The sequence below is a fragment of the Apteryx rowi genome, unplaced genomic scaffold (genome assembly GCF_003343035.1).
Source record: "Apteryx rowi isolate R43461 unplaced genomic scaffold, aptRow1 scaffold_549, whole genome shotgun sequence".
Classification (NCBI taxonomy): domain Eukaryota; kingdom Metazoa; phylum Chordata; class Aves; order Apterygiformes; family Apterygidae; genus Apteryx; species Apteryx rowi.
In genome coordinates this window covers 345,503-358,815 of record NW_020450815.1, presented here as the reverse complement: position 1 = coordinate 358,815, position 13,313 = coordinate 345,503, and the positions used below count along the sequence as shown (strand labels likewise).

Here is a 13,313-nt window from a genome sequence, read left to right as displayed (position 1 = left end):
ATTATTGTCTGTCATTCTGAGGAAGCTTTTTATTTTTGCAGAGGTTTTTTTTGTTTTTATCAGCTTAATTTTGCCTTCAAATAGATGAAAGGCATCACTGATTTTAATAAAAAGACTCTAAGATGAAATAGATAGAACTTGTCTAGGTGTTAAGCATTTTTTCTCTATTTTAACCTCCAGTTCATATATAGCAGATGATGGTGTAGATTTGCTATATTTTGTGCAATTTTGTAAATGTTGAAAACAGCATTAAATAACTGATTTCTATATAAAAAGAAAAATGTACAAATTGCTTGACATTTTTGTAAATATAGTTTTATTGCCTTTCAAAATTTAAATGGCCAGATATTAAGATAAGTGCACAATTTATGATTTACTTACCTAGTGTCTTCTAATCATTCTAAAAGTTCAAGATAAACTGCTGTAGTATAACCTGGATTGTTATTAGAATAAGGCAACATTTATAGAGGTAAAAAACTGAAATAAATATTTGTAACCGTTTTTATATATGAAAACATGATGGCTCATTTGCTTGGGAAGACAGTTTGACTTTTTACTTCAAACTTTTTCGTAATTCTTTTTTAAATGAAACAATAAATGAAATACTTCTTACTCTTACATTTGTTATTATTGTTATGGAAAATGAGGCTCGCCGGCCTCCATAACAGGGTCTGACCCTAGGTTCCTGCTGAGGCAGAAGTTCGAAGTCAGATTGGAGAGAAATAAAATTTAATGATACACGTGCGGTAATTACAGCTCGAGCTGGGTGCCTCCAAAGAGGGACCCCGAACAAAGAAATCCCTGGGCGATTATACCCTTACAATCTAAATTCCCCACCCCTTAAGCGATAGTTTGGACCAATAGTAATAGTTAGGTCTCGGTTCTTCCCCTTCTTCCTTGGGCCCCTTCATTGTCTCTAGGCAGGCTGCTTYTTATCTTCAAGGTTGGCTACTCCTGCTGTCCATGTAACTTCTTTATCYCTCCAGCTTGAACYRGCTCTGGGGCCCCCTTTTACTTATCTAAGTAAAAGTTCACAGCCTGAGGCCTAAGGCTTCAGCAAATTTAGCTACTAATGCTAAGCAAGTTATGCTAAGCAATTAATTCTAGACAGCTTCAGTTCAATATTCTCTAACAATTATCCTCTGCAACTTCATTTTTCAACTCAGCACGGTGATGTGATATCCTGATGTGTTTCTCAGCAGGAGTTTAATCTTCCATGTTGACTGTTTCCAGCAATAAGGTGAGGCATGACACAGAGCTCAGGTCAGTAAAGCTGACAAGAGCTGCTCTGTGTATGAACAAGGCCAGCTCAGGACAGAGAGGCAGTTTGTCCAGCCTGGCTGCTTATCCCAGAATCCTTGTACCAGTGGCTGCTGGGAGGTGGGAAGCCTAAAGGAGCAGAAGGTGGAGGGTGAACAGGACAGCAGCCAGGGGAAGAGAAGGAATGGAGGATGTGAGTTCGGAGCGCAAACACTTAGAAGCTATTTAACATTATTATTTTTGAGTGTTATTCTGAATGACGGAGGAAAAAAAGATGTTTACAGGATTGTCTAGCTAGTGTTCAGTCAACAGATAATGGAAGATAATCCAGTATATATACCAAAATCCCAAAGTAAGGCTGTCTGTTCCAAGTAACTCCAAGCTATGTTCTGTCCCAGCAGTTGAATGGCCCAGCAGAACGCAGGGGATGACACCATAAGGGATTTGCCCAATAGTGCTTCCCTTGATGGGGAAGTGCAAGGTTTGAGGAAAGAAGCCTAGTTTGCTTTTGCTACAGCTGGGTGTGAGAGGTCTTTCTCTTGGCCTGAAAAGTTGTTAGATTTCAAATATTTTCCCATTTTGTATCACAATGAAACCATGATTTCTCAAGCAGTAGTAAGGAACGGCCAGCTGTTGCTCGAGACGTGACTCAGCAATAGGATGCTTGCCTGGAAACTGAGAAAGCTGAGTCTCCCATCACAGACTGGTGCCCTGGCCACCAAGGCTCTGAGCTGTTCTGGAGTCTTTTGTCTTTTCCACTGGAGCCACTGTGCTCAGGCATCCCTTACTGAGCAGAGTAGAAAATGCAGAATTGAGAGAGATTTGTAGCTCCGTGATTGTAGCGCAGCAGTCTCTCTTTGTGACTGTGGTTTTGATGAGAGGTTCTATGCTAAATCTGAGAAATCTTTCCCATTGAAATCCATATGTAAATCCCCAGGAAATAATTTTGTTTGGTTCATCTTAGCAAATCCTATTTCATGAAAGAAAGTGGAATACAAATCATGTTATTTGTTTAAAAGTTGGAACCCTGAATGCCTTTTTGTATGGCATAAGGCAGATAGATAGATAGATAGATACAAAAATACTTTCATATGTATGTGCTGCCCTGATCTTACTATTCCTGATGGACAGTGATCTGTACTCAGCTGAGTTAGCTTTGTTTTAAGTAAGTATAAAGGTTTAAATGAATAAATGCTCCCTGGATAAAGCTTTCATACAAGTTACTGCTGCAGAATCACTGTCTAGCACCAAAATAGAAAGAGGATCAGCATGTGACTGCATTTTACCTTCCTGAAGCAACTACCTTTAGTAACAAACAGCAGCTGCAGATAAAAATAGAAGGTGATACACAACTAAGATCTTTAGCTAAATCCAGAAGTCTGCCTCCATGACAGCAAGGAGTCCAAAGCAACAATGAAGTCGCTCTGATTCATTAGTGCTGAAGCGTTTGTGTCAAATGCAGAGTTTGCTAGGAAGAGTCTCAGCAGTGTTGCCCATAATCTTTTTCCTCTTCTTTTCAAAGCCAGCTATTTACTGGAACAAGGGGAAGTGATTCATGACTTGGTAGAGAACTGGCCGCTTGTTGACTTTAACATGGGAAAACTTTTGGGAAGAACCGTTGACTACCAGGAAGACCTGAGCCACAGAACATGCTCGGTGTGCTTGGAAAGCTGTCTGACAGGGCTTAGAGACTATATGTGCTGAATCATCCTTCTCCCTATATGAAAAGGTTGAAAGTGGTGGATCTGACAGGTATAAAAGATGTTGAAGTTCAGTTCTGTGAGTGCAAGAAGCCAATGGGCAGGTGGGCGAGGACACAGCTGCTCTCTAAGCTCTGTTTAGAACTGCTGGTCCACCTGCAATGGATGCAGTGTAATCCAGGTGCCTTGGAAATGAGTATTGATGTGCTAATTGACTTGTTTGTTTGTTACAGAGCAGAACTATGAACTGGTAGTGCAGGCCCTATTAAGGAAGTGCTCTTGTCCACTGAAGATCCACTGTGTGGCCTTCAGAGCCGACAACCTGGCTTTGCAGAAGTTTTTCTGCATCATCAGACTCACGGATCCCTCTTTGCTGCGCAAGCTGGAAGTGGTTCACAATGTTCGCTTGGAAATAGAGCACTTGGAAATACTCTTCAACAGCATCAGCTTCCCTCTGCTGATGTCCTTGACCTTGCCAGCACGAACATTCAATGTGCGGAGACTTACAGCTGCAGATGAACTGATGCTTACTGCCATTGGAGAAAAGATGAGTGAAATGACACAGCTGACTGAACTGAGTATGGCATTTTCCATACTCACGGGAAGAATACGTAAACTGCTCAGGTAATTTGGTCTTCCTGCTTTCAGCCAGAATGTAAGGAAAAACCCTTAGCGTCATCAGCATGTTAAGAGCCCCTAAGGTTAAGGGAAGTGTATCTCAGGGTGTGTGTGGGGAAAGGTTTATATGCAACAGATGCTTCCATTGGGGAATTCTCATAAATGAAAGGGCAGCAAGCAAGGAAAGAGTATTTGTTAGAGAGAACTGGAAACCAATGTATGTCTAATGCCCTTAAAAGACTTGAACATTCATATTAGTCTTCCAGAGGCCATCTGATGAATATGATGAGAATGTTCTCAGCTACCACACAAGAGAGGAGTACACCCAGACATCTTTGATTTGCCACATTCTTGAGCTTATAGCTCAAATAAGCCAGGGCTGGCCTTTTGTGTAAGTTCTGAGTCATATTCCAAGTGGTGCTTCTGGGTCTCTAGTGAATGTTTTCATTGTTCTGCCGTAGCTTTCTCAAAAAATAGTAAATACTAAGATTCCACAGATACTATTTTTAAATGGGCAGGAGGATATTAGACTTTGGTTTGAGACTTTGACTTCAGCTGTTTGTTGTGTGTGTTTGTCTCAAGGCAAGAGAGATCTGATACTTTTGTATACTTCAAATTGAGTTAACCTAGGAACATTCATGGTGAATATCTGGAAAAATTTGTCTATTCTCAAAGGGATAACAAGCCACTAGTGGTGAAGTTGAACTGAAAAGAGATGTTAACTGTATGCTTTTCAGAGCATTTAAAACAAAGGCAAGCAAAAGTTTCATCAAGAGGAATCATCTTGGTCTAAAATCCCTCCTGCGCAAAGAGACATTTTATTTAAATATTACAAATGGCACACATTACAAATGCAAATAAATTATGAGATTGATCCATAATTGAGCCTTGATCCAGCTAAGGGCTCTCACTGAGCTTCAGTATGTATGAAAGGAATCACTTTTGATTTTTATCTGTCAGAACTAGTTTATACTAAACTAGAATATTTGCATGTAATCTCAGGTACACTTCTTTCAACCTTTTTCTTCAGCAGCAGATCTCTCTGCAACTCCAAAACAATGCAACTTGTAAAATTCTTGGGCATTTAAAAACATACAGTAGAAACAAAACTAGGAACAAAAGCTTATGTTTTGTTAGTTTGTTTAGAATAGTGATTGGCTTTTATCTTGACATGAGTCCCTTTCCTTAATGGGAATGATCTAAATCTCCAGAATTATGTCAGCTTTTGAAAAGAATGTTTTCGTGGTAGTAATGATCTGCTACTAGTTAAGCAAGTAATGGAAACATGACAGCATGTTAACTGTTRCAAAACGTACAGATACAGTTTTATTAAATGAATCCCTATGAAAACAAAACTGATTGATGGAGTCATGGAAGTAAGGAGATAATCTAGAGAACTGATTTCAGGAGCAAAATATACATGTCATTGTTTGCACTTCTTTCTGTTCCTCTGGAGAGATCAGAAAAAATAACAAATGTGGCAGATGATGGCTGCATTCATAATGTGGGCAGTTGTGTGAAATTTTGTGAACATAGTTTTCCAATGTTTTATGCCATAAGACTTGTTTCTCTTTAAATCTGCAGCCCACTGAAAACCCCACTGAAGGTGCTCGATGTTTCTAACTGCTCACTGAATCACGCTGATATGGCCTATTTAGCCAATAGCCTCCATTCAAGTCACTTGGAAGTCCTGGACCTGAGTGGGCACAATATTCCTGACCTTTATCCGTCGACATTCTTCAAGCTTCTCAGCCATTCCTCTTCAGTGCTCAGGAGTCTCATCTTGGAGGAGTGTAACATCCAAGACACTCATGTCAACATGTTGATTTTAGGCTTAAGCCCTTGTCAGAAACTACAGGAGTTTGTTTCTTGGAAACCCCCTGTCATCTGAAGCACTTAAACACCTTTTCATGTTTTTCTGTGAGCTACCAATGCTCAAAAATGTGGAGTTTCCAGTTCCAAGGGACTGCTATCCTATTGGCATCACCTACCCAATTGATGATGCCAACCTTTGCAATTTTGATCACCAAAAATATGAAAGTGTAGCAGAGGAGCTTAAACTCATCTTACTACAAGCAAACAGGGAGAGTGTGAAGGCTTCAACTCCGCTCTTTGGCAGTTACGACACAGCTGTTGAGGAGACAAACAATGAACTGGGAGCTTACTTGATGAAGTCCTTCAAAGAGACTTTAGAAAAGTTCACTAATTCTCTTAAAGAAATGAGTTGAAATTGAAACAATAGTGGTGATAAGATGTGCTGCCAAATCAGAAGCTAATTTAGTCTTTAACAAAACTGTACCTGCATTGATTGGTTTAGTTTACTCTTTAATAATTTCTGGGCTGAATTTACTTCTGTTTGAATAGCCTCATTATCTGAGGTATTTTAACTATACTGTCCTTATTGCATACCACTTACATAAGCACCACTTGATCTCAAAAGAGGAGAGTGTTTTTAACAGCTTATTATTTTACACAAAAGCATTTTGTTACCCAGTAAAACAAGATGTGGCTGAGCTTGGCTGATTTGTTTTCCTACAGTTTCCTCTGAATTTGGCCATAAGGCTTGCAGCCCTACAGAAAAGGTAGGACAGGCTTTTCTCAAGCCCTGCAGGATGTCCAAATGACTGTGTGCCCAACCTCAGCCTAGGCTCCCTAAACCAATTTTTGTTTTTGCCCTTAACCTTCAGTACGCCACTAAAGAGGTCACTTCTACAGTTTATGTTCCCAGTAGTGGATCATTTCTAACAGCCTCCATGCCCCTGTGCATCTCTTTCTTCTGCAGAGATGAGCATGATTGATAAACATCTTTTTGCATGGGGAATTACAGAGGTTGTCTAATACATGGCAGTGGTGAGGAGTAAAGCAAACCAAATGGTTGGCTGACAGAGGGGGACACCCTCCCAGCAATACAAAGCAGCCCGTGATGACTTTGCTGAAGCTCTGGCATACTGTGTTTTACAAAGGTGTACCAGGACAGTGCTGCACAGCCATGCTTGTGGGGTCAGCAGGTAAGTCGGCCTCAGGATGTTCCCTCTGTGGAATCAGCTTTTTGTCTGGTAGAAGGTACCCTGCTGCTCTCACCTCTTTATAGCGTGTTTAGGACAGTAGTAGTTGATGCATCAATATCTAGCTTGGCCACAAGCTTGGGAAAAAAGAATCAAATGCTAATTTCAAAATTGTAGAGAAGGAGGAGGCTGGTTGCTGAATGGTTAAAAGCTCAGCTGCATAAAATGCTGCCCTTGTCTATCAGGGCTGAATATTGTCATGCTACAGAATTGCAACCAGTGCCAGGAGGCATTGATTTGGCAGGCCCCAGTGCAAGAAATGTGTGAGTGAAAGGAGTAGTTAGAGCCCCAGATTCCCCCCCCCACCCCCGTGCTGTAATGTGTGCAAGGTGGCCAACAGGGTGTCAGCATGAAGTAACAGGGCCACAAAACAAATCCTGGGGTGGGGGGGTGTTGTCCTGTTGCAGGGGGAAAAAACAGGTGAATCCTTAGGTGGTGGCAGTTGTTTGTAGTGTTTCTATTCAGCTTCTCCCCTATTAACACTGAGGACATGCCAAGACAGGTATGTTATCAAATCTTATCTAGCATCAGCTGACTTCAGATATCTGCTGGCAGCATCTGTCAACTCTACTGGAGCCCAAATTCCTTTGATATACAACTAGATTCTTGGTTATCTTCTAAGAGACCTGAAAAAAAAAGTAGGATGCTTGGGTTCACACCCAGTATGCTTCCATTAAACAGAGAATTATTTTAGCAGTTCATAAAGACTTGATCAAATAGCACTGAAAGTGAATGTTGCGGTGGGAGCTGAGGTATCATTGCAGCCTTAAAGATAGCTGTTGGAATAACAAAGGCAGTGAACTTGAAATAATATTTCATCTCATCGTATGATGGTAAGGCAGAAACTTTCTTCATGTAGATACTGGTGGTTTGCGTAGTTTTCTCTTTATCCACAAAAGAGTATGCAAATAGCTACTAACCTAGTTTACAGAAAAAAAAAAAAATGAAGGGGGTGAATACTGTGCAGTACTTTTAGGTGCCACAGTGTGCATTTAACTGAATTTTGGATGTCTTTTTAGCTTGTGTTGTTTCTTCAAATACATTTGATTAAAATTTAACTGATGGTAAAATTGAAAGTGAAAGGACACAACCCAATTATGTTTACAGAGCACTACAGAAAAAAAAAAGCTAAAAGAAATCTAAGTAGCCAAGCCAACCATTTGTCATTTACAAAAATGCCAGGATTGGATTCCATGTGGTCTTGCCTGTATTTGCACATGGAGAGCTGTGTGCTTCCCTGGCCTTGCCTGCTCTTCATCCTCCTGTCTCCTCCCTCTGACCTTGCCATTCTTTCCATCTCAGACTTAACCCATGACTTTTCTGCCAGAGAGAGAGGTGGTTTGAATTTTGCTAGGCCAAGGCTCTACTGCTTTGGGGGGGGGGGGGGAAGCACTTCCTAGTGCAGATAGAGACCACTCTGTGCAGAGTTGCTGCAAAGCCATGTACAGTGATGCCTCCACCCTGCCAGCAGGACCAGCCTGCATCTGGCCATGTGTTAGGAGGTGAAGATCAGCTGTCTGAGAAGCATGTTGTGCTCCAACAGCCTGTCCCTGCCTCTTATAGTACACACTAAATAGATAGATTGTTCATGGTTGCCTTCTCTTTGGGAATACTTACTTAAGTGCCTAAAGAATAGTGCTACCTGTGCGGCCAGTTGTCTGCCTTCTTGCCTAAAACTAGTCCAGGTCCACCACTTTATTTCCTCCTCCTTCTGCTTCATGCTAACTACCACCTGTCTTCTGTTTTTAGTGATACACACATATATGCCTATATGGCTCTCTGGACCAGGAGGAGAAGTACATACAGGCAGTATTCCTGCCCTCAGTTTTATTGCCCAGTACCACAGTAAGGATCAGCAGCCTGTATGCCTGTTATTTCATCTATTCCCTTAGAGGCTGGAGGACAGAGCACACGTGAGCTTCACTGCAGGAATGGTGCCTCACCAGGCACAGGGTAGCAGGGAGCAGCTGTGACTAACTGAGATAGAGTTGGAGCACACAGATTCAGTGTGCAGAGAGGATTTGGATGCTGTTTCTGGGAAGCCAACTGCTTGGCAGAAACACGCTGACATGGTTGAAGTTTTGTGATCTCTTAAAAATGTGTTTTGTTAGTATCAAAGTAAAAAGCTTTATTGCATACAGTTGCATGTTAAAATTGTATCCTGTGAAGTACAGCATTTACTAAAATGCATAACATGTATGCCAGTACTTTGAATAGTATTGAATCTAAAAGGCAGAACTAAAATAAAATATTGCTAATATATGCCAACAGTATTCTACTGACAGAAAACTATATTTATCTCAGAACTTGTGTGGAGTGTCATATTCAGGGAAATTTGTTCCCTTCGAGAATGGAATCAGATTTTTTTTTTTCCCCTCTTTGAAATTCTGAGATTTAAAACTTTTGAGACAATGTGTTCCAAGTTCTGAAGAACTTCAGACCAGCTACATGCAATTACCTTTGTTGTGGTGGTAGCTGTTGCTGTATGGAAATCCTGTCCTTAACTTTCAGCTATCCTACCTTCATCTCTCTTAATTGTCTTTCTTAATTGTGGTTGTTAATGGTGGTTTTAAATATAGGTCAAACCGTATCATTTTGGCATTGCCCCAGTTTACTGCAACAAAGACATGCCAGCTCTCAGACAGCTTGCTGCATCCCTGCCCCAGCAGCACTGACTATGGCTTGGGCCTGCTCTTTTTCCCTTGTTCCATGTGTGCAGACTTGACATTCTGCTCTTAGAGCATAAGTGCTAATGCTACAACTCCCTGAGCATTTAATGTTAGTTGGCAATATTAATTGTACCTGACAAGTTATGGCTATTCGATATTATCGTTCAGGACTCAAAATGGTGTAAGATTTTAAAGCAAATCTAACTTTATTTTCTTTTTCATTTCCATCTTGGTACTTACATGTTTATGGCATGAGAAATTCTCATTTTTGAGAATTTTCCTTGAACCAATCCTATTTCCTTACTGACCTTTGTGGGTTTTTTGCTGTTTGTGCAAGTTTAAATTCTCATGTTTTCAAAAGATGAGATACAGGACAAAAGTCGAATGTTTCACAGTACTGTCTCCTTAACTTTCCAATTATTTATGCTCAAAGATACCTTTTTTAAGATTTCTAAAATGCAGCTAACCAGTAGTTGCAAGTGGTTGTAAACAAATACCAATAAAATATATATTTAATATCAGCAGTTCCTAAAAGGCTACAAAAGTAGTGAAAGTCAATTGTTACAAAGATCCTTCCCCTATGTGCAACAGAGCTTAAAGACACTCTTCATGGCTAGACAGCCACACACCACTATTTGTCAAGGATATGTTCTGTTAAAAGTGAGCTGGTTGTAATTCAGGGCAATTTTTTTTTTTTTTTCCTCCATAAGACAATGTAGTGGTGGGGTGGAGGAAGGAATGCAGGGACTTAAATACAGGTAGTCTAACTAACTATGTATGGCATGGAAGACTGAGCAGCTGAGGGAAAGTGTTTTTGGAATAGATAATTGTCCTGAAAGAGCTTCACTACTTCATCTTTGAAAGTGAAGGCAGTCTTTTTCCTGTGGGCATTCTTGCTGCCTTTCTGAAAGGTTACATTGTCATCATCATTGTTACCATCATCCTCTTCCTTAAGTGAATCAAGGTCAAACAAAGGCAAAGGATGGAAGAACAGAGTAATAATGGCAACGAGCTCAGAAGAGTTTTTAAAACAATTGGTGAAGAACCCTGAAACAATGGATGGAGATGGAACAGACAACAGGGGTATTGCCATACCACCAGCTCTGAAGTACTGTTATCTTCCTTCTGTAAGCCCAAGGACTGTGGCACTGTACACTTGCCTTTTCCTCTTTGTCCGAGACTACAGTTCCTGCTGCGTACTTTTCTGGTTAGTACAACCTTTTTAGAAATGTCCTGCTCCATGGGACAAAACATACATCAAGGATACTGTGGGGAAAAAAAGCACAGAGGCATTAAGCAGCTTAGCAAGGCCCTTTCCTGAAAGCCTTCCTTTGCCGTTATACATTATCAAGCCTTAGTGAGGAGCATCTCTGCAGGTGGCATAACTGTGCAAGCCAGAACAAGTAGGAATGAGAGGAAGAGTACTGGTGTGGCAATGCAGGTAATGCTCTCTTTAGATGAGACCATAAATATAACCATAAATGTTAGTTATAATTTTGGGAATTGAAGCTCCTGACTAGGCAAAATGCTTCATAAGCAAAGGGCCAACAGCCCCTCCCTTGTCTGCTTTAGAACTGGGTTCTGTCTCCTCCTAGTCAAGATTCAGAAGTTTGCCCTCTGGCCATCCTCCATAGCTGGAAGGAAATAAGGAAGGGTCTCAGCAAGTCTCTAAAGGTAAGGATGATCATCTGTTAGACAGAGGACCCAGCTGGGCTGCAACTATTGGAAGGGTGTGGCAGACTGCTACCTAGCAGAGACACAACTGTCCTCAGTCTGAGGAGGCCTACACAGTGGTGTGAGAGGTTTACTGAGTTCTAATATATGGGAAGTGTTGTGGATAGAAGAGTGGGAAAGGGAGCATCCTTCTGCTCTGAGAAAATGAAAGGTAAAAGAGGATGCTCACTGCAAAGAGGCAGCAAGCGTAGAAAAAGTGGGTGGTTTTGGCAGAAGGAAGAAGATGCAGGGAAATCTGGGGAGGGGGAGTGAGATAAAGGGGTAATCAACAGGAAGGACAGTAAGATGAACTGGCAGAAATTGTTGGCCAGAGAAAGGGAGAAAGATGGCTTTTTTTGGTAACAGAGAATTACAGAAAGATTTAATTTTGGAGATGACATCTGGATGTCTCTTGTCAAACCTGTTGCTCAAAGTACAACCAACTTCCAAGTTAGATCAGCTTGCTCAGGAGCTTGTCCTGGCAGATTCCGTGCTAGTGTTGAATATGTATAGGGTTCAGAGCCTGTGTGTAATGCCAACCAGAATGTATGCTGAAACATGTTGTCAGGCTGGGAAGATGGAGAGTAATGTAAGCCAAAGGCTCCATAAGGCACACCAGAGCCTGCTGAGTGCTGCACAGGGGAGGAATGCTTCTAGCATTTGATGGAAGCCTCCTGGGGGAAAGGCAAAGAAACATGTGACCATGCCAGGGTTTAGCCAGAGATGAAAGAGCATACTGGGAGGAGAGTGATTTGTGGCAGGATGTAGGGAAAGGACAAGCTTGTGCCTGGATCCCTGGATGATGGAGTGCAGAACTGTGTGTGGAAAAGGTCTTTGGGAAGGAGTAGCCTGAAGAGTGGGGGTGATAAAGGAAGGGTAGGAATAGTGAGAAACAGGAGGAGGGTGTGGTTTTGGCAGTGTTCGGACTTTAGGGCTGGATGGCTTTTAGGAAGTAGGTGAAAGATGCTGAAGAATGAGAAGGCCCAGGAAAGAGCCCCTTGGGGAGTTGAAACAAGAGTGAATTTGGGGCATGGCAGAAAGAACAGATAGTAGGGAATGAGAGGGGGCCCTACACCAGGCACCCAGCGGAGGGCAGAGCAAGCACTGGCCCTAGATATGCAGCCTGGAAATTTGTCTGGATATGGTCCTTGGACAATTCCCTCCAGTTAGAGAAGCAGTGAATAGCAGAGTGTTGCTGTGCTCATTCCATGTGCATGGTCATGCACAACAGCATTGAACATATATAAGTTACATAACCTATTCCGAATACAAACATGCACTTTGGGCTAACTTTAAGCAGTGCAAGGGTAGCATGGAAAAGTTCAGTCCGAAAGCTTGCTGATCTCCACCAAGCTTTCTTTCCTGGAAGAATTTTCTGACATGAATAGTATCACCAACGCTTATAATATAGATAGGACTCCCAGACAGGCAGCATGTCAGCTGCTCAGAGAAGACTTAAACAGGATGTGGATAAAAATGCTGGGGAGGGGAGGAGTGCTTTGTTAGTGCTCCTGCTGCTATTACTGCTCCATTCAAAGGATTAGTAACCATTAGGAAGTTTTCATCAAAAATGAAAAAAATCTTTTGAGACATAGCAAGTTTCATCCTTATCTTGAGCATTTTAGTGCCAACAACAATGGGTGCTCAAAGTGGTTTAAAAAGTACTAATCCTGTAAGATCCAATTGCAGAGAACAAGATGCTAAAAATGTCTATTCTATGTGATGCTAAAGAAGTATATGGCAATTGCCAAAAATAATGATTAAAAAAGATCACAAGACCAGGGGGTTTGGAGAACTGTTTCATTCTTAGGGCTAAACTGGACTATGAGGCACTTTAAGCTGAGGGCTACAGGAGTTTATTTTTAGCAACTTCCTGTCAGTTTACAGCAAAGTTAAGCTACTTTAGTTTCCTCACAATCACCTACTTGAGAGCTATTGTCCTAGCCAAATAAATTGTCAATAGTTTTTACCTTCTCCAATCTGTATCCTCTAATGGAAAGAGCAGGGAGGTAGTGGAAATCCTGTTAAGCTGCATGAAATAATTCTTCAAAAAATCTTTAAATGACACTATACAATATGCCTTATAGTCCTATTTTTTGTTATATTTTTAACCATAAAGCTGAAGGTCAAAATGTAATTTAACCTTATGAAAATTGGATTCCATCAAAGGTAATGGTGAGCCATCTAGCATTCAGGTAGGAAACATCAATCTGATATCACAAAGGACAGCCTAAGAAGAGTTTGAAAGCTTTTCCATTATTAAATTAATATTCTTCTAATGATGGCAC

The 13,313-nt window shown here is 41.2% G+C and overlaps 1 protein-coding gene across 1 annotated transcript; it reads left to right on the top strand.

Moving 5' to 3' along the window:
• Positions 1 to 2,673: 2,673 nt before the first annotated feature.
• Positions 2,674 to 6,051, top strand: LRRC14B (leucine rich repeat containing 14B). Its single transcript, XM_026081401.1, is given in 5 exon segments — positions 2,674 to 2,952; positions 2,955 to 3,179; positions 3,181 to 3,584; positions 5,163 to 5,441; positions 5,443 to 6,051. Coding segments are annotated over 5 exon segments (1,551 nt in total). The 3' UTR covers positions 5,807 to 6,051.
• Positions 6,052 to 13,313: the final 7,262 nt, after the last annotated feature.